Raw genomic sequence first — 19,218 nt, forward strand, 5'->3', positions numbered from 1 at the left:
GTCCTCCCGGGCCGGCCCTGTGGCCAGCCCCAAGGTGGGCTTCCTGCCCCAGTGTGGCTTCCTGCCACCCCCTTCCCCGCGTCAGCAACGGGAGTCACTAGGGCCTCAGCACCTGGGAAGGCTCTCAGGCGCCCCCCACCCCAGCTTGCCCTGTCACTGGCAGTCACTCACCGGGGATGGAGCCAGGGCCGGCGGCCTCGATGGTGACTAGGACGGAGGTCTCGAGGGGCCCAGAGCCGAGGACTACGCGGCACACGTACTCGCCTGAGTCTGCTGGGGACACCTGGTTCAGCCGCAGCAGTGAGCCGTGGGTCTGAGTGCAAACAGGGAGGGTCAGGAGGGGCCTGAGCGGCTCCATCCAACCCCTCCAGCGGGCTGGCCCTGGGGGGCTGCTGTACCTGGTGCCGGGCGGGGAGGCTGCCTCCACGTTTGTACCATGTGACCTGGGCGTGGGCCTGCCCAGGTACCACACAGTTCAGATCCAGCGTCTGCCCTTCGGCCACATGAGAGGAGGACGACTCGATGCGGATGGGCTGACTACTGCCTGGAGCTGGGGCGCCACCAGGAGCTGGGGCTCCACCAGGAGCTGGGGCGCCACCAGGAGCTGGGGTGCAAAGGAGCTGGTCAGAGGCCTGGGCTGCTGGGCCCCAGCCCTGCAGCCCTGGAGCAGAGGGCCCTGGGATCTGACCAGGCCCTAGCTTGGGAGGGCAGATGGGAGGCCTTCTAGGGCTGGGACCATGCTTTTCTGCCTCAGCAGGGCCAGCCAGACCCCTCTTTCCCTCTCTGACCTTCAACTTGGAGTTCAAGGCCCATTTGCCTATGCATGACTCCTTGATCTGTGATGAGCTGCTCTGGCTTGCAGGGAACCAGAGTCTTTTAGCGCCCAGGCGGGGCCAAAGGATGCAGACAATAATGCCACAACTCCCTTCTTTAGAGTGCACGCCGTGTACTCACACTACGTGGTAGTGCTGCTGTCCCCATTTCACACGTGAGGAAACTGAGGCCCCAGAGGTAAAATAACCAGTTCAAGGCTGATAAAGGGCAGAGCCAGCATTTGAATCCAGGTCAGCCTGACTCCCAACTCAGTGTCCAACCCTGACTCGGCTGCTTTTTGATGAATTCTGAAAACAGCACCCTCCCCATGGGGTCCCAGGTAAGTCAGGTCAACCTGTCCCCACCCTCAGTCCCCTCATCTCTCCTTGCAGGGAGTGGAGGGTTGCAACCTGCCTGGAGCGCCTCTTCTTGTCCTGATGGCATCGAAGAGACCACAGACACCAGCCTTGGGAACAGAGGGGAGGTTGGAGGGCTCGGCCCCCACCCAGCCCCACTGGCTCCTCACCTGGGGTGTAGCTAGGGCCCGAATGGCTGCCGTGGAGGACGGAGACGATGATGGAGGCCTCCTTGGGGCCTGACACATTCTCCACTCGGCACACGTATTCTCCAGAATCAGCTGGTGAGACGTGGGGCAGCCGCAGCCGGGAGCCATGTACCTGGGCCAGGTAAGGACAGAGGCATGTGAGGATGGGGAGAGGCCGCGGTCAGCACTCCCTCTGTGCCTCAGTGCCTGTCTCTGCTCGGAGCCACCCCACATGGGAAGCTGAAGAGGGAGGGAAATAAGGGCGGACCCTGCTCGTGCAGAGTGCAGAGTGCCAGGCTGTGTGAAGGACCATCCCCAGGTCCCCTGCCACGGGCTCCGGGACCCTCGTACCTGGGCGTGGGGAGGCAGGCTGCCCCCTCGCTTATACCATGTGATCTGGCTGTGGGCCAGCCCTGTCACCATGCAGTTGAGGTCCAGTGTCTGCCCTTCAGTCACGGAAGGTGATGAGGACTCAATCCTCACTGGCGGGATGCTGGCACCTGAGGCTGGGAGCAGAGGGGGAGTGAGTAGGCCTCGGGGGGACCCTGGCTTGCCTTCCCACTCCTTCAGCCCCAAGGCCCCGCACCTGGAAGGACGACCACTTGGATCCGGGCCTGTGCGGTGCCCGCGGGGCTGGTGGCCACGCAGAGGTAGAAGCCGGCGTCGGCGGCAGTGATGGCTGGGATGAGCAGCGTGGCGATGTCTGTGCGCTCAGACCGGGCCTGCCACACACAGCGAGAAGGGTCAGCCACCCGAGGGGCCCAGGCAGCCTGGCAAGGGCTAGTCAGGGAGGGCAGGAGGAGGGGGCATAAAGAGTAGAGGCAAGCTCCAAGCCAATATGAGGGCCCCAGGTGGGCACCAAGGAGGGCGGAGCCAGGCAGCAGGGCAGGAGGCTGACGGCTGCCACCCACCGGGACGCACGGAGCGGCAGGTCTGAGTAGGGCACCATCTTGGAAGTGAAGGGAACCAGAAGAGGACATGGGAGGGGCAGGTGGCAAGCGCTAGGACTCCGCTGAGCCCGTGGGCCTGGACCGCACGGACATCCTCACCTGTGGGGGGAGGCTGCCCCCCTCCTTCCTCCAGGTGATGGTGGCGCTGGGCACACCCGCAGCCCTGCAGTACAGCCTGATGCTGCGGCCTTCGTGTACCTGGGTCCTCTCTGGACTCACCTGGACCCTAGGCCCGCTGCCCCCTGCAGACAGAGCCCTGTGAGAACACCTCTCTGGGCCGCCATGAGCTCCCAACTGCCCACCCTCAGCCCCATCCTCTCACCGTGCACGTGGAGCACGGCCCTGGCCACGTGCTGCCCGGCGCTGCTGTGGGCGCGACACAGGTACTGGGCTTGATCCGAGGGCTCGACAGCTGGCAGGCGCAGGATGCCGCCATGGATTTGGGCCTTCTGAGGGAGCTGGCCACCGGGGCCCCCTGACGTGGAGAGGTGGGGTCAGCACCCACTGGGATTGGCATTGCCAGGCCCCCCAGGGGTTGAAGTCCACAGCCTAGAGTCCTGCCGCTGGCCCCCATATGCAGGAGAGCCAGGCCCTGACTGTCATACCTGCCACGGCCTCACCTGTCCACTCGAGGGTGGGCGTGGGGTTCCCTGTGGCACTGCAGCGGAACTCAGCCAGCTGCCCAGGCTGCACTGTGAGCTGTGGCGGGTGGATGGAGACCACGGGGGAAGATGGGGTGGCCGAGGCTGACGAGGGAGGAGAAAGCATATGTGGTCACGTTGGGGAGGGACCCATGGCAACAGCCTCTTTGCCGCTCTCTTTGCTTCCACTCTAGCCCCTCGTGGCCGTTTGTCCATAGAACAGCCAGAGGGAGCCTTTAAAATGTCAAGGGGGGAATCCCCCGGTGGTCCAGGGGTTAAGACTCTGCTCTTTCACTGCTGAGGGCGTGGGTTCGATCCCTGGTCGGGGAACTAAGATCCCACATGCCACATGGCGTGGCCAAAAAAAAAAAAATGTCAGTGGGGTCTTGTCACTTCTCCACTTAAGACCTGTCCGTGGCTTTTAGAACAAAATCTGAATTCCCTGCTGTGACCCTCTGCCCACATCTTCAAGTCCCTCACCCCACCTCGCCTCCACGGCTCCAGCCACGCTGGCCTTGCGTCCCTCAGACACATCGACACGCTCGTGCTTCAGGGCCTTTGCACATGCTGCTTCGTCTGCCAGCTCTTATGTGGCTGAGCACCTTCTCTTCCCTTCAGGTCTCAGCTGAGATGTCACCTCCTCGGAGAGGCCCTCCCCAACCACCCCACAGAGAACAGCTCACCCTTTTCCCACCTCATTTCTCACTTTCCAATCACTCTGTTTACTCCTGTCCCAGCACTGGTCACCCGTGTAATTATGTTGTTTGTCCATTTGTTCCCTACAGAACAGGGAGGGCAGGAGGGCAGAGCTCCTGTTTGTCCCCTCCCACCCCTGTTTCTTCAGAGTCTAGGCCAGGACCTGCCATACTGTAGTTCAGAAACTGTCCGCTGAATGAAGAAATGGTCACTGGTCTTGGTGGGTGTGGAGGAAGGTCAGGACTGGGTGGGTCAGGCATGGACACGAACAGTGTACCTTGCACGTGCAGCGTGGCTGTGCCCTGGTCCATGGCGAACATGTTGGAGCCGGTGCACACGTAGGTGCCCGCGTCACTCGGCTGGACGCTGCGAATGGTCAGGATGCCGTTGAAATCCATGGCTCGGGCTGGCAGCTTCCCGTTATGCAGGCGAGTCCACACCAGGGTGTAAGCCGGAGACTGCAGGCAGGACAAGGGAGATGTGGTGGGGGTCCGGGTGGGGCTTGGAGACCCCAGAAGACAGATCCTCACTGATGCCCACTCCCTGCCCCGCCCACCTTGCTCTTGGCTGTGCAGATGAAGGTGACGTCGGTTCCGGGACGCACGCTCTGGCTCCGCTGCTCTTCCACTGTCACTGTGATGGGCTTGCTGGGAGCCTCTGCCGGGACAGGAGGTCCCCCAGTGAGCTGGGTGCTGGCTAGGTCGCTGTCCTGTGGCCACTTTCTCTCCCTCTTCATCACCCCATCCGGATGTCACTTCCTTCCCAGTCTGGCTTAGATTCCATTCCAATCCCTGGCACCGCCCTCCCTCATCCTGGCCGAAACCCATCATCTACTTTCTTCCTGCTGGCACTGAGCATCCAGCAGGCTGTGATCAGAGAACATCACACCATGATCCCCTTGGCTCCAATTCATGATCACAGACCACAAATGAGCTCTTAACACTTTGCACTTCACTCCAACTGGGCTTCTCTGCCTGGTTTGAGTTTCTATCCTCCCAAACAACCATTTCACACCTGCTCCCAACTTCTCCACCCTCCTGAAACCCCCTTCCGCTTCCATGGCTTCAACTCACGCTTCTTGAGAGAACTGAAACAATTAGTCAGGAATTTTCCACGTTCCCAAATCTACCCACCTCGCTCCTTCCTGGCCCCTGAAGGATGAGACTTCTCCCCACCTCCCACCCCACCTCAACTCCCCTTCCTGAGTGCTGGAGCCCCTCCCAAGGACCCCCTCCCCCTGCTGTGCCCTCTCCTTTCCTTCCCCATGGGATCATTCTGCTCCACAGACAAATGTGTTCTAGAATTTCCCATCTCTGAAAATGCCCCCTTGACCCATACACCCCTCAGCTACTGCCCCATTTCTTGGCCTCCCTTCAGAGCCAAGAGTCTTGAAAGAGTTGTCTACACTGGCTGCCTTCCCATCCCTTCTTTGCCTCACTCCCATCCAGTCTCTACCCCATCTCTCCACTGCAAACCGCTCTTGTCAAGGCATGACCTCCAAGGGTTATTTCTCTGTCTATAGCTGACCTTCCCGGGGCATCTGGTGAGGTCGGCCACTCTCTCTGGGAAGTTGTTTCCCCTCTTGACTTCCAACTCACCATGTCCCCCGGCCTCCTCCTGTCTGCTGGCTGCCCCTGCTTACTCTCTTGCTGTCCTCCCTCCTCCATTTGTTCCAGTTGGAGCTCCTTGGGGCTCTGCTCTGGGCCCTGTCCTCGAGCTACACTCTCCTGGGTAATTTCATCCTGCCCCATCCCTATGCCAACAGCTCCCAAATTCACTTCTCTGGCCAGGGCCTCTTTCCTGAGTTCCAGATTCACATATCCAAATGCCCACCTGATGTACCTACTTCAATGTTTCCCCAAGCTTCTCAAACGTTAACAAGTCCAAAACCAAACTTGTGGTTCCCTCGGACCTGTTGGTGGCAGGTGTTGCTGGGGCCCCACCCATGTCCGCTCGTCACTCCAGAACCAACCTGCCTGGCTTCTGCAGCCGCTGCATTTCTTTGCATGAGGGTTTTCTCAGGCCACTGGTGACCATTGTGTGTGCCCATGAGGTGGGACAGAATGCAGGGGAATCGATGCTACTGGAACAGGCCCCAGTCAGTGACTGATACGAGCTGGTGTGCACATACGCCAGCTCCCTGGACCCTAGGGCGGAGGGCAGGGGGACTCCAAGGAGCATGTTTTACTCTGGAGTTTCCCGGGGCTGCCTCGGCTGCGTTCAGTAACAACTGCTCTAGGTGGGAATGTGCTCAATGACACACCGTTAATTGGATGCCTTCTCTTCCCTGTTTCATTTCATTTACCAAATAAACTATGTACACACAAAGCCTCAGCCTCTGCTTTTGGCAGAGCCCAAATGAAGGTGCCCTCCCGTGGGATCCTCTCTCATCTCAGTAAATGGCACTCTGCCCAGCTGCTGGAATCCAGACCCCTAGGCTTTTCTCTCTCCCTCAACGACCAGACTCAAGTCCTGCCAGTTCTGCCTCTAACATCAGCCTTGACCCATCACCTCTTTCCATCTTCCTGGCCAGTGTCCTCGTCCACCATCCCCTCTGGTAGATGGTCTGCAGTTTGCAGCCCATCCCAAGACAGGCAGTCTTGTGGACAGAGGACTGGAAACTCACCAGTGACCAGCAGCTCTGCCCGGCTGGTGTTGGCATGATGGAGATTACGACAGGTACAAATGTAGACTCCAGCGTCTGAAGGCTGGACGCTGGGGAAGTGGAGCTCGGAGCCTGGTGGCAAGGAGATGGGAGCTCATCAGTACAGATGCACCCCTTTTCCCACCTAGTCCTGCGTGTGGGTCCCTACAGGATCTCAGCAGGGCAGGGACAGACCTGTGCCTCCCTTTCCACTGGAATGGCCGAAGGGCCTGGGGCCACGTGTACCTTGATGTCGCTGCTGGGTGCTGCTGGGCAAGGGCCGCCCATCTTCACGAGACCAGTAAAAGTAGTGGGGTGGGCTCCCACTGACGTGGCACCGCAGGGAGTGGGGACCACCTTGGGGTACTACGCTCCGAGTTGGCTGGACCTGGACCACCAGCGGGGCTTGGTCTGCTGGGGTAGGGAAAGGAGAGGCCATTCAGGCAGGAGGCCCCCAGCATGTACCATTGTCTCAGATATCTCTGCCCTCCCAAAGACGCGTGTGCCCAACCCTTCACCCTGTTCCCCAGACCTAGTATCTCTAAAATTCCCTGGGTCCCCTGCCTTGCCCATCACCTCGACCCAAGACCACGGTCCCACTTACCCTGTGGCAGGCACTGACCCCCTCGCACATTGGGGTTACCCACGTATCCTGTGGCACACCTGTAAGGAGGAACAAGGACCGGCTGTGTCAGACCCCAGGGGACCCAGTGCCTCAGAGTGGACTTGGGGAGCCAGAAGCTCAGCTCTCTGCCCAGTATGGGGTGAAGAAGCTCTGAGCTCTGGAAGGACTTCAGAGACCAAAAAAGCCCCACCACAGGGCCTCTGGGAGCTGAGAAAGGGGAGTGTGTGGAAATGTCAGTAGGCCGGATTCAGGGAAACGTTCATTCAACAAATGTTTATTAAGCAACTACGATGCAAGGTTATTGAAACATTAACAGTAAACATGATAAAGTCCTTGCTCTTATGGAACTGACTTGCTGGGAAACTAACATGGAAACTATGTAAATGAGAGTGATGGACATCTATGGGGGTTGAGAGGGCATGGTGGGGAGGCACTAATCTAGCCCTGAAAATCAGGAGGCTTCCCAGAGGATGGGACTTGCTCCACAGCGAACTTACCACCGTCGCAACTGTGTATTTGTATGATTACTCACCGTCTTGTCTCCCATTACAGTTGGGAAACTCTATAAGGGCTGGGACTGAATCTGTTTTGCTCATTACTTTATCTCCAACACCTTGGCATACTGCATGGCACACGGTAGATGCTCAATAAAAATGTGCTGAATGAGGGAATAAAGCTGAGCCTGGAAGGCTAAACAGGAGTTAGCCAGGAACAGGCGGTTTGAGGGTGAAGAATGTTCCATGAAGAGGAAATAGCACATGCAAAGAAATGAACATGAAGAGGTCAAGAAATGAAGCCCAGCTAGAGTATAGAGTTGGGTGTCAGAAGTGGGATGAGACTGAAGAGTGATAAAGCTACCTAAGGAGCTTGGGCTGGTCCCAAGGGCAATGGGGAATCTTGGAAGGGTTTTGAGCAGGGGAGGCACATGATCCTGGTAGGGACCTTTCTGAGCAACATCATCCAGGACTCTCACCTAGGAGTCTACCATATGCCCCCTCCCTTCATCCCTCCTATCTGCAAACTTACTGCTCACAGTACTGGCCAGTGTAGCCAGGTTCGCAGGCTGTGCAGCGGTATCCACCAGCTCCCAGGCTTTCACAGGTGCGGGAGAACCTGGGATAAGAGGAAAAGGTCAGGTCATGGGACGCTCACTCCCCACCCTGTTCCCTCCACTTCTCCCCCAAAAGTCAGTTCAATGCCCTCCACTCCCTCCACAAGTGGTAGTTCTTCCTTGAGCCTTGAGCAAGGGCACCCACATGTTCTCTGGGTTGGTCAGTGGGCAGGCACAGGGCTGGCAGTCCTCAGGTGTTCCAGCCGTGGGGTCTCCATAGTAGCCAGGTGCACACAGCTCGCAGAACTCCCCAGCGGCGTTGTGCTGGCATTGCTGCGAGGCACAAGGATGTCAGCTACTTGCTATTTGGCAAAATTTACCAAAAACTGTACAGTTTTGTAATCTCTTGACCTCGAAATTCCATGTTTGTGAGCTTATCTTAAAGAGATAGTCATAGAGGGGCACAATGATTTCACTACAGGATGTTCATCTCAGTGGTGTTTATAAAAGCAAAATGCTGGAAACAAACCATGAAAAGAGAACTGAGAAAATTAAAAAGAGCACCCATCCAAATAGCTATCAAAAAGGATGATACTGATTCCATTTCTTACATTTTTCTATCTAAATACCTGTAATATCAGAGGAAAGTCCCCACGTGAGTATGTGGGGGCGGAGTTTTGGGAATAAGTGCTTCATCGTAAAAACGTGTGTGGGTTTTATGTTTCCTCCAAAGAGATCCATGTTTCTTTTATTAACGTAGCATATTCCTCATTCCATATTTAGCTTGTGGCTCTGTCAACCCCTGGTCCTTGACCACATACCCTGGACAGCTATACATACACCACTCCGAAAAGTTCAGGTATAAAAAACTACTGAAAGGGCTTCCCTGGTGGCGCAGTGGTTGACAGTCCGCCTGCCGATGCAGGGGACACGGGTTCGTGCCCCGGTCCGGGAGGATCCCACATGCCGCGGAGCGGCTGGGCCCGTGAGCCATAGCCGCTGAGCCTGCACGTCCGGAGCCTGTGCTCCGCAACGGGAGAGGCCACAGCAGTGAGAGGCCCGCGTACCGCAAAAAAACAAAAAAAAAAAACCCAAAAGACGTACTACTGAAATATTCAAAGTCATGACCTTTGTAAGTGAAAAAAGTTGATCATAAAACACAGTGAACCTATGGTTATTTGTAAAACAAAAGGTACGCTAATCTGCATAAATATTTGCCCAGAAAAAGAGCAAAAGAGCTCCACAGCCTAACACTGACGGTAATTACCTCCAGGTGGCAGATTTCAGGGAATTTTTACTTTCTTTTTAAGTTATCTCTATAGTCTGATTCTTCTACAGAAAACATGTGTCACTTTGGTGATAAGAAATAGCAGGAACCAAAGTTTTCGTTTCTTTTCTTTTTGGCCATGCCATGCGGCTCGAGTCCCCAACGGGGGACTGAACCCGTGCCCGCTGCAGTGGAAGCGTAGAGTCCTAACCACTGGACCGCCAGGGAATTCCCCCAAAGTTTTCTTTATAAGGAAGGATGTTACTCCATAGTGCTGGCCACCCCACCATGCCTGCAACCCCTCGATGCCCAGACCTGCTGGGCCAGGCGCTTTTCCCCATGGGATGTGCCCCACGACCTTGCCTCTGGATCTGGGTCTATCCAAACCAAACCCCTCCCTATCCCACAGCCAGCCCTGACACCCCACCCAGGCCCAGCCAAGCTGACCCCTGCCCCGGTCCTGCTTGCGTCTTACCGAGCAGGCTCCGGTCTCTGGGTGGCACAGGTCTGAGTGGCCATTGCATTCGCAGAGCTCACAGTGGCCAAGGTAGAGTCCACTCCCAGTGCGCGTGTAGCCCGGGGCACAGTCCTGGGGGTAGAGGGGAGAGTTGGTCTCCGTCTCCATTGTGGTCCCACTCAGAGACAGCAGACCTAGAACCTGTCTCCTCCATCCCCCCTCCACCATCTAGACTCCCATTGGCTCTTGGCAGGGAAATTCCAGGCCCAGCTCTCCACCCCAGCATCCCCTCTTGGTAGCTCTCCTCCCCCATCTTCACTTTTCCAACACTCCAGAGCTGGGACAGTGTCGCCCCCATCCTGCCTGGCATCTCCAGTCGCTCTAGATATACTGAAATAACAGTTCATTCTTAATGGAGAACCCTTCTCCAGCCCCAGGACTTCAGCCCTGAAAATTCTTCTGGCAGGGTCTTTATTGAAAAACGTAACCCTGAGATGGAAAAAGGGAGTTCAGGAGACCTGGATTTGGAATGAGTCCTCGAAGACCTTTATGACTATGTTTACATTTACTCAGTAAAGTGAAAGAGGCGGCACCCATATAACCGAGGACGTTTTTACACATCCTAAGTGAGTAATCATGGGTTCTGACAATAATGAATTTCTATTCGTTGCCCCTTCTTTGAAATCTCTCCAGGCCCTCGCTCCCCAACCATTTCAAAGGGATGTTTATAAATCTGTTTTGCTTCACTGTGGAAAACGTGCACCAAGGATTCTGCTTTCCCCAGGGGTTCTCCTTCAAAATGTGTTAAATTTTATAACCTCAAGGAACGTGAAGTTCATCTATTTGGACTTGAAAGTTCTTGTGGACACAGCAAAGGGGCGCAGATGTAAAGCTGCAGAGATGTGGACTTCCCACTGGGACTTCCTCGGTTGGGTGGGGGGCTAGCTGTTTCCACACTTGACCTCCCTGCCACCCACTTGGCACTGCAGCCCTGCCCCCTTCCCTCCTGCGATCCCCCTTCCCCAGTTCCACATTCATTCATCCAGTGTTCACTGGTTGCCTGCTCCGTGCCTAGGGATTCAGCGGTGAACAGTCGGCTCCAGCCCTGCCCTCGTGTTCAGTCTCCAGCTGAACCCTGCAAATGTTCTTGGAGTCCCTCCATCTGCCTGCCCTCTCTTCCACCCCCTACCGCCCTTCCCTCCCGACAGGACTCACTGTCTCTCCCCCGCCCCATCCATCTCATTCACTGGGGGCAGAGGAATTCTCCTGGGGTTCAGTTCCGACCTCAGCACTCCCTCAGCAGCTTGGCAGTCCCTGCTGGAGGAAGCCTTGCTCCAGGCCTGAGGAAGCACCCCCCACTCAGCTTTCCAGGGGTGACCCTTCTGCATCGCAGGCTATGTCCCCACACATTCCTCCTTCTGGGCTTCTGCTTCTTCTGCCCTCCCTGCCTAGAATGCTACTCCAGTCCACGCTGTTCACCACGCTGAGGCATTTCCATGCTCTGCGTTGGGCTAACTTGTGTCTGTCTCCGGCGGGCATCCTAGGAACGTGAGCTGGGTCTTAACCTCTGCAGAGTGTAGCTATGTGCCCTTGGGTAAGTTGTGCACCCTTCAGCGCCTCATTTTAAAAAAAGTCTGTTAAAAGGGGACAATTACACATCTCTCAGTGCTGCTGGGAAGAATAAATGAGATGTTGCTGAGTATACTAAAGTTATGACAGTAATCCCAGGTGGCCATGGAAATCCCAGCTGACCGCTTGCTGATCCAGCTGTGTTAGCGCAGAGGCATCTGGGCCGGTCACACTCACCTGGCAGGACGAGCCGACGTAGCCTGGGGGGCAGCGGCATTCCTCCACCTCAAGGGCCCGGGGTCCCTCCGAGGGCCCGGGCTGGGCGACCTCCAGGCTGACCGCGCTGATGCTGGCTGCTAGTGGCATCGAGGAGAACGTGGCCCGGACCAGGAGCTCGTCCAGGTCAGCCAGTGCCATCAGGAGGTGCTCACGGGTGGCTGGCTGCCCATCAGGCCTGCGCCAGAATTCCTGGGTTGGTGGGGGAAGACAGCAAATGGGGGTGAGGGGCGTTGGGCTTTGTGTGCTGTTTCTGCAGTGCCCCCAGCCCCAACACCTGCCTTCCAGGCACTGGCCAAGGGCTGTTAGCTGAGGATGGGGGGAGTGAGAGGCAGGGTAGCTGGCGTCAAAGCCAGGCTCCAAAGCAGGGTGGAGGGTGCAGAGGGTCAGACGTGGTGCGGCCGGGTGCCTCTCACCTCTCGGAAAATGATCTCGTAGCTCTTCCTCTCCGGGCCCTGCAGTGCTGGCTGGGAGGCCACCAACATGATGTTGTTGCCCTGGGGAGACACGAGTGGGCTTGGGAGGGGGCTGAGGGGCTCTCGGGGATAGTGGGCTCCTCTCCCCATCCCAGTCTCCTACCTCTCCAATCTCCCAAGCTCACGTACCCAAAGGAGTCAGGTACGTGCCCACTACCCCATCTTCCAGCAGCTGGGCCTCTGCCTACATAGTGTCCAAACAGATGGTGGGGCGGGGGCATGGGCCTAACTAGTGGGTGGGTGCCAGGCCAGCTGAGTGCTGGACGGAAAGGAAAGGAACACTGAGGGTACCCCCAGCCTCCACCTTCCCCTTTTGCCCACTCGGCGTGGAATCCACGTGCTCACCGTGATCTGGACATCAGGGTCAGACAGCGGGCTGCCCTGGGCCCCCGCTGTGTAGGAGAGGGTGTACCGCAGCTTTCCACCATAGGCTGCCACCTGCAAGAGGCAAGCCCTGCAGTCACAACCTGACTCTGCCCTCCTCTGGGGTGTGTGCGACCAGATAGGTGAGGGGGGCAGAGTCTCTGGAAGCCTTTCTGCACCCGTGCTGTCCTCCCCACCCAACCGGAGGCCGGTGGTTGCCTAAGTGACAGGACATCTATCAGTTCCTTCACAGTCTCAGACCTGGTGGCAGTGACCCTGAGAAGCCTCTATTCTGTTTTATGGGGTTCCCCATTTCCCACTGTCTCACGATCCCAGCAAGCAAGCTCCAAGTCCCTTCCATTAAAGGAATTTCCCATAAAGCAGACAGGGGTAATGACTGTGACCACCACAGGGAGGTTGCAGAAGGTTCAAAAGTTCTCAGCCATGGCGGGGGCAAGGGGATGCTGCAAGTTGCCCCTCAGAACTCTTGCCTCCTGGGTAGGTGGGTTTTGTTTGTTTGCTCAGAGTCCATTTTCCCCGTTGTTTTGAAAACTGTAGTCCTGGTTTCCTTTAAAGGAAACTATGTTCTACAGGCAGCCTGTGTGGTTTGAGGAGCCCGGCCCCTCCTCCTCTAAAGTGGAGACGTGAGCCAGGTCTGGCCCGTCTGCACATTCCACCACTCCCTCTCTCTGCTCCAGCAGGGATGAACATGTGGAACTGGGACTTCTGCCCTTTCTACTGCAACAGAAAAACCCCCTTTACTAGTCAGATTGGAAGCTGGAGAATGATGCCAGCTGAGATAAAGTCCTAATGAGCTCCTGGATCAAGCCATGCCTGATACCAGCTATCTTTGGGCTTTGCACTTTCATGAGCCAATAGATTCTTCATTGCGGGCAAGCCAGCTGGACTCGTTGCGGGCAAGCCAGCTGGACTCGGGTCTCCTATTGCTCACAACTGGAAGAGCCTTACGTTGGCTGCTGGGGGCTTCCACCTGGGCAGCCAAGGCCCCAGCTCTGCCCCACAGGACTTTCCTTTCTCTCCTCTGCCGCTAGGGCAGTTGTTCAGGTCAATACCACACTGTGTCAGGCCTAGCCCATTTGCTCATTTGTGTTCATTCAGTTGGTGAGCATTTATTAAACACCTACTGATGACATGCCAGGCCCTGGGCTACACAGGCCCTGAGGATGTTCTCCACAAGCTCAGGGCGAGGTAAGGAATTTAGGGGCATAACCAGATAACCATGAAACAGCTGGTTTCCCGTCTTCTTTGGATGCCAGCAAGTTCATCGCCACGTCTAGGACCAAGCTGCAGGTGTGTACAGCAGGGTGGCAACGGGAGCAGACCTTGCAGTCTAAGACTGGGGTTCAAGTCCAGCTCTACTGGCTGGACAGCCTTGAGCAAGTCACTTAACTTCTCTGAGCCCAACTTTCCTCCTATGGAAGTGGGAATAAAAATAATACCTACCTTGAAAGGTAGTATGAGGATTAAGTAATGCAGGCCACGTAAAACTCTGCACTCCACACAGGGCCTGCTGAGCACACAGCCTCAGCGCTTGCTAACTCCGCTCACTGCGCCCAGCTCCACCTTGGCTCCAGCAAGCTTCCTACCTTCGTTTCCCCCTGAACCAGCCTGTCTCGTCTGCTTCTCTGAATGTTATTTTCTTGCATATTGCGTGTATTCTTAAGAGGCACTCTGAATCACTTCTGGAACCGTACTAGTACAAATGCAGTACTAATACTAATAATGACGAGGAGGATGACGGTGATGCCGGCATGACAGGGATGATAATCAGAGTAACACTGAACTCTGGGAGGCCAGGGTCTCATCCTGCCCATATACAGTACAGCACACAGTAAGTACTTAATGCTTCTTGAATGAATGAATGCAGTCCCAAGAGCTAGGTCAGTGATCTGGATACAGGGTAAAGGGAGACCAAAGAAGAGGTGCCTTACCTCCCAGTTAAGACAGCCTTTCTGCCAGGGGACTGTGGCTCGCTGAAGGGTAAGAGCTGAGCTGGGTTTGATCTCAGCCCTACTTTGACCTGAACGTGGGACCGCCCTCTGGGCCTTGGTCTACCCATTTGTGTCATAAAAGGTTTTGACAAAGGGCCCTCTGATATTTTAGGATTTGATGACACCCCTATTCCCCCACCCCCCCAAATCCTTGTTACCTTGTTCCCCAGGAAGGCTTTGGGCAGCTGCCAATAATAGAGGCTTTCAGGAAGCAGAGAGAAGCCTTTGTAGAAGAGAGAGAACTAGGACAGAAGGACAGGTGGTGAGAGTGGATCGAACAGGTTGGGGGCCAAAAGGTCAGAGATGGTCCCGACGGGGGTGAGAACAGACCCCAGAGGGAGACCCAGGAGGGCAGAGGGATAGAAACCCCACCCCCAGCCCCACAGCTTAGGTCCTGGCCCAGCTCTTTGGACAACTTGCTCCCCTGTCTAGACCCAGACACCCCAACTGCTCTCGCTGGCCGTGGTTTGGGTCGGTGTCTCCTCACATCTGGTGCTATGCCCCTTGAGGATCCCAAGATGATTTACGGGGCACACCAGAGAACATTTTAAAATTTAGTGGCTATTTTGGGACTACCCTGGTGGCACAGTGGTTAAGAATCCACCTGTCAATGCAGGGGACACGGGTTCAGTCCCTGGTCGGGGAAGATCTCACATGCCGCGGAGCAACTAAGGCCGTGCGCCACAACTACTGAGCCTGCGTTCTAGGGTCCAAGAGCCACAACTCCTGAGCCCGCGTGTCACAACTACTGAAGCCCACGCGCCTAGAGCCCGTGCTCTGCAAGAGAAGCCACTGCCATGAGAAGCCTGTGCACCGCAATGAAGAGTACCCCCCGCTCACCGCAACTAGAGAAAGCCCGTGTGTAGCAACAAAGACCCAAGGCAGCCATAAATAAACAAACAAATAAATAAATAAAATTCAGTGGCTATTTTAATGTGTATTTAAAAATGTAAAGCTAGCATAACTGAGTTGGTATATGATTGGTTGAAAGAAAAAACTGGAGTAAATAACTGTCCAAGTGGTGTGCAGAAATGGCAGAATTTGTGAAATTGGTTCAGAAAAAACTGAAGTCTAGGAAACACGATGGGTGTGGGGGGGTGTCCCTTGGTGGGTGCTTTGGCACATACCTGAGAGCCTGCTGAGGAAGACAGAGAAGCAGAGGGGGAGGGGGAGGGGGAGGGGGAGGGGGAGAGCAGAGCTGCTTGCAGAGCAGCTGCCGGCTGGGGATGGGGCGAGAGCCCCTGGGGAGGGGCCTGGGGGTGGACAGCAAAGCTGGAAAGGAGCTGCCAGATCTCAGCATCCATCCGCCTCTGGGCCTCATCCGCCTGGGGGACCGAGAGAGGGAGGACAGAGGAAAGGAGCAGAAGGACAGAAAGGACACCATGAGGCTCTGCCTGCCCCCTGGTCGTGCCAGGCCCAACCAGCCGCCCACACCTGTGCTATCTGTTCACAAGTGCCGATGCCTGAAGCTCTGGCCTTTGCACCTGCTGCCCTTTTGCTCCCCGTGAGACTGGTGGAGCTCCCTGGAATGGGCCCGGACTACGGGGAGAAGCTCATAGAGTGGGTGCCCCTGGTAAGAGAGGGGCAGACAGTTCTGCCCAAGCTCAGGCTAGAGGGGCTGGAGGCAGCCCCAGGGGCATATATGGTGCCGAGACGGCTCCTTGGGCCTCACGTTCCGTGCATGCCCATGGTACCAGCCCAAGCCACTCACAGCTCTGTAATGCTTCCCAAGGGCAACACTGGAGTGGTCCAGGCATCAAGTTGGGGCCTGGCCTGGCCTGGGGGAAAATAACCCAGGAAGGCCAGCGCCTCAGCCCCAAGCTCCTACTTGGACTGTGCTCTCTGGTTGCTTCCCTGGGGCCCTTAGACAGAGGCTGTCCCCAGCCAGGCCTTGGCTGTCCCCTGTGACAGCCACTGTGTCCGGCCCTTGCCCTGTGGGGGCCCCAGGATCCTCCCAGCAGCCACAACTGCCTGCAACTGCTCCTCTGAGAGGGACGTGCAGTTCTGACGGGTAGAGGGCACAGGCCAGCTCATACCCTCCCGTAGCCCCAGAGCTGGAGCCCTGGGGGGTGTCCTCTCCCCGTGGATATGGCGGCCAGAAAGGTCCACGCGGACTGGGGAGAAAGACGCATGCTCCCCTCTCCAGGCTGGCACACAGGGTTAACTCCAGGCCATGGAGGGCCATACAGACACAGATGGTTAATGTAGGCTGCTTGGGAGACAGCGCAGGGGTAACCTGGTGGGCCAGGTATAGTCACATGGTTTAGCATCAAGTTAGTTTCCTGGCTAACTCAGCCACCACTCTGGCCACAGACAGCTGGCACCAGGACCAGACCACACAGTAGATGAGGCACATACCCCTCCTGGTTCTAACTCCTGCTATCACAGGGCTTGGGCACAGCAGTGCCCTGACCGGGCGCCATCGGTCACGACCTGGGTCCACGTGCACCCATATTGCCCGGGGCGCTGGGCACCTCCCCACGCAGGGCTGAGGGCATCCAAGAACACACCATGCCCACGTCACATCAGTTTCACACCACTCAGATTGCGGGCCTACCTGGTGAGCCTGTCGCGTCCGCGCAAAATATGCCTCCCTCTGTGGGGCACAGGGAAATGCCAGGAGAGGGAGTCAGAGAGACAGAGAGAAAGGTCTGGAGCTGCAGGGCAGTAGGGAGGAAGACACGGAGGCCAGGAGAGGAGGAGAAAAGGCAGCCAGCCCTGGGAGGAGGCTGGGATACATGGGTCTGTCCAAGGAACAGGGACAGGGCAGCCTTGAACACCCCCTCCTAAGTGTCCCTGACCTTCCTGGGGCCCTGGGTGTGGGGACACATCTGCTTGAACACCGGCCTCAGCCAGCAGGGGATGCCTGTACCAAGACCCACTTTCGCTGGGTGCCCCCAGGTGGCTCTGACCACTCACAGAACCCATTTGGGCGGCCGTCCTGGAGTCCAGCCCAAGACCCTGCGCCCCACCGTGCCACTAACACCATCGCCCCATCACCTCCACGCTAGACCATGACACTGGAGGAGCAAAGACTCCGACTAGTGTAGTATTTAAGGGCGGCCTCTGACCTGGTTGGAATCCCAGCATTGCCACCTTCAGGCTGTGGGAGCCCAGGAAGTCACCTAACCTCTCTCACCTCAGTCTTCTCACTTATGCAACAGGGCAGTAGTTGTACTTAGCTCATACAGTTGTGATTTATGACATGTAAAAGTGCTTGCAACAGTGCCCAGCACAGAGTAAGAGATCAGTAAATACGACCTCTAATAAGAATTACCCAACACCAAGCACAGGGTTGACAGCACAGAGGGAATTCCATGTGTGAGCAAATGAATGAAACTGAAACTGTCTCACTTGTCCTTGTGTTTCCAGGGCCTCACTCAGGACCTGTTTGTTGGCTAACTGCGCGAAAGCTAATAATCATTAACAGGCACGAGGCATGAGCTCTAATCCTCCGAACTGCTTTGGAGCTGAGGTTTATCAAAGGCAGCCAGCTGGGAAGTGGCAGGGCTGGGTTTAGACCGAGGCCTATATGACCCCAAAGGCTGCACGCTTAACCATGACATGGCTGATGCCTCCCTGCCAGCCTAAACTGCTCTGAGGTCAACTCGTGTCTGAGTCCCTGCTAGCCCCAGGGCTTGGCAGGGGCCTGGCTCAGAGCTGGCGATCAGGCAGGGTCTGCCAGGCCCTGCTGCATGTCACACCTTGTCTCCCTGGTATGTCTCCGGCAGCTGCCAGTAGAAGGACTCGTGGCCAAGGTTAGCGAAGTTGCCAAAAGTAAGCTGGGCACCCTCGGGCACCAGTTCCACGGTGAAGCCTCCTGTCAGGTGGCTGTTCCGCTGTGGGTTCACCAGGGTGAAGCCTTGGAAGTCCCCAGGGGCAAAGTGGGTGGAGATCTGGCAGCAGAAGGACAAGGGTCAGCCTGGGCACTGGGGCAGGCATCTTGGTGGGGGAGGGGCAGGGATGGGCATTAGAGTGGGGAATGGGGGGATGGTGAGACCAGGGCTAGGACAGAAATAATGGGGAAATGGAGAGGACATTTGGGGGAAGGAGGGGGTTGGGGTCAGTGATGACATAAGCAATAATGGGGTCATGGGGAGGGCATCAGGGGCGGGGGCGAGGGTTGCTGGGATCTGTGCTTACATGGGCAGTGACGGAGGCATGGGGATGCCACTGGGCTAGGCTTCTCACCTGCCCTGCCCCAGTGATGAGCCAGGAGAGGCCGGCAGCAGGCCCCGGTGCCGGGGCAGTGTAGGGGCTCTTACCAGGTGGCGTGTGTAGGAAGAGCTGGTGCACTGCTGGGTGACGCCCATGCAGAAGCAGGGCAGGCAGCCAACCGCGTTGCTGGCGCTCAGGTGAAAGTGGTGGGGCCGGCAATAGCTGCAGGTGAGGCCTTCCACCTGGGCCTGGAGGATGGGTAGAAAGGTGGGAGCGGGGAGCTTGGATGGCTCTCTTGCACCTTCAGCAGCCTTTGAGGCCAGGCTTCCCAGCCACTTCCAGCAGTTCTGGGGAGCCCCTGCTGCCCCCATGCCTAGGCCTCAGCTCCCATCAGGTGCTGCCTGACTTCCCACGAGGCCCCGAGCAGTGGGGCAGAGATGCGTCCTGCGAGGAAGGGTGGCGGGGGCGTAGGGACAGCCCTGAGGGTATGGTGACAGGGAAGGCCTGGCAACCGCCGTGGCTGCGGTTCAGGGCCTCGTGGAGGGCAGGGGTTTGTACTAACCTTGCACTGGCATTGTCCAGCAGAGTCACACTGGTCGCTGATGCTGCCCTGGGGGTCACAGCCACAGCCGGTCGGCTCTGGCAACTGGCCGTCTCCTGAGGTGGAGGAAAGCCA

The 19,218-nt window shown here is 57.0% G+C and overlaps 1 protein-coding gene across 1 annotated transcript in view; it reads right to left on the reverse strand.

Moving 5' to 3' along the window:
- HSPG2 (heparan sulfate proteoglycan 2) overlaps window positions 1-19,218 on the reverse strand; it is a 100,874-nt gene that overhangs the window by 24,159 nt on the left and 57,497 nt on the right. The window contains exons 33-54 of the mRNA XM_065874608.1: window positions 19,105-19,199; window positions 18,650-18,790; window positions 18,089-18,280; window positions 12,355-12,447; window positions 11,950-12,030; window positions 11,495-11,725; window positions 9,707-9,820; window positions 8,170-8,297; window positions 7,940-8,026; window positions 6,893-6,951; window positions 6,535-6,702; window positions 6,271-6,381; window positions 4,201-4,301; window positions 3,922-4,102; window positions 2,928-3,053; window positions 2,630-2,782; window positions 2,407-2,549; window positions 1,944-2,079; window positions 1,709-1,863; window positions 1,340-1,490; window positions 399-550; window positions 172-313 (exon numbers count right to left, since the gene is read on the reverse strand). Coding sequence (XP_065730680.1) covers window positions 172-313; window positions 399-550; window positions 1,340-1,490; window positions 1,709-1,863; window positions 1,944-2,079; window positions 2,407-2,549; window positions 2,630-2,782; window positions 2,928-3,053; window positions 3,922-4,102; window positions 4,201-4,301; window positions 6,271-6,381; window positions 6,535-6,702; window positions 6,893-6,951; window positions 7,940-8,026; window positions 8,170-8,297; window positions 9,707-9,820; window positions 11,495-11,725; window positions 11,950-12,030; window positions 12,355-12,447; window positions 18,089-18,280; window positions 18,650-18,790; window positions 19,105-19,199 — 2,940 coding nt within the window. The remainder of the gene's footprint in view (window positions 1-171; window positions 314-398; window positions 551-1,339; window positions 1,491-1,708; window positions 1,864-1,943; window positions 2,080-2,406; window positions 2,550-2,629; window positions 2,783-2,927; window positions 3,054-3,921; window positions 4,103-4,200; window positions 4,302-6,270; window positions 6,382-6,534; window positions 6,703-6,892; window positions 6,952-7,939; window positions 8,027-8,169; window positions 8,298-9,706; window positions 9,821-11,494; window positions 11,726-11,949; window positions 12,031-12,354; window positions 12,448-18,088; window positions 18,281-18,649; window positions 18,791-19,104; window positions 19,200-19,218) is intronic.

Source organism: Phocoena phocoena, chromosome 1, assembly GCF_963924675.1.
Source record: "Phocoena phocoena chromosome 1, mPhoPho1.1, whole genome shotgun sequence".
NCBI classification, from domain to species: domain Eukaryota; kingdom Metazoa; phylum Chordata; class Mammalia; order Artiodactyla; family Phocoenidae; genus Phocoena; species Phocoena phocoena.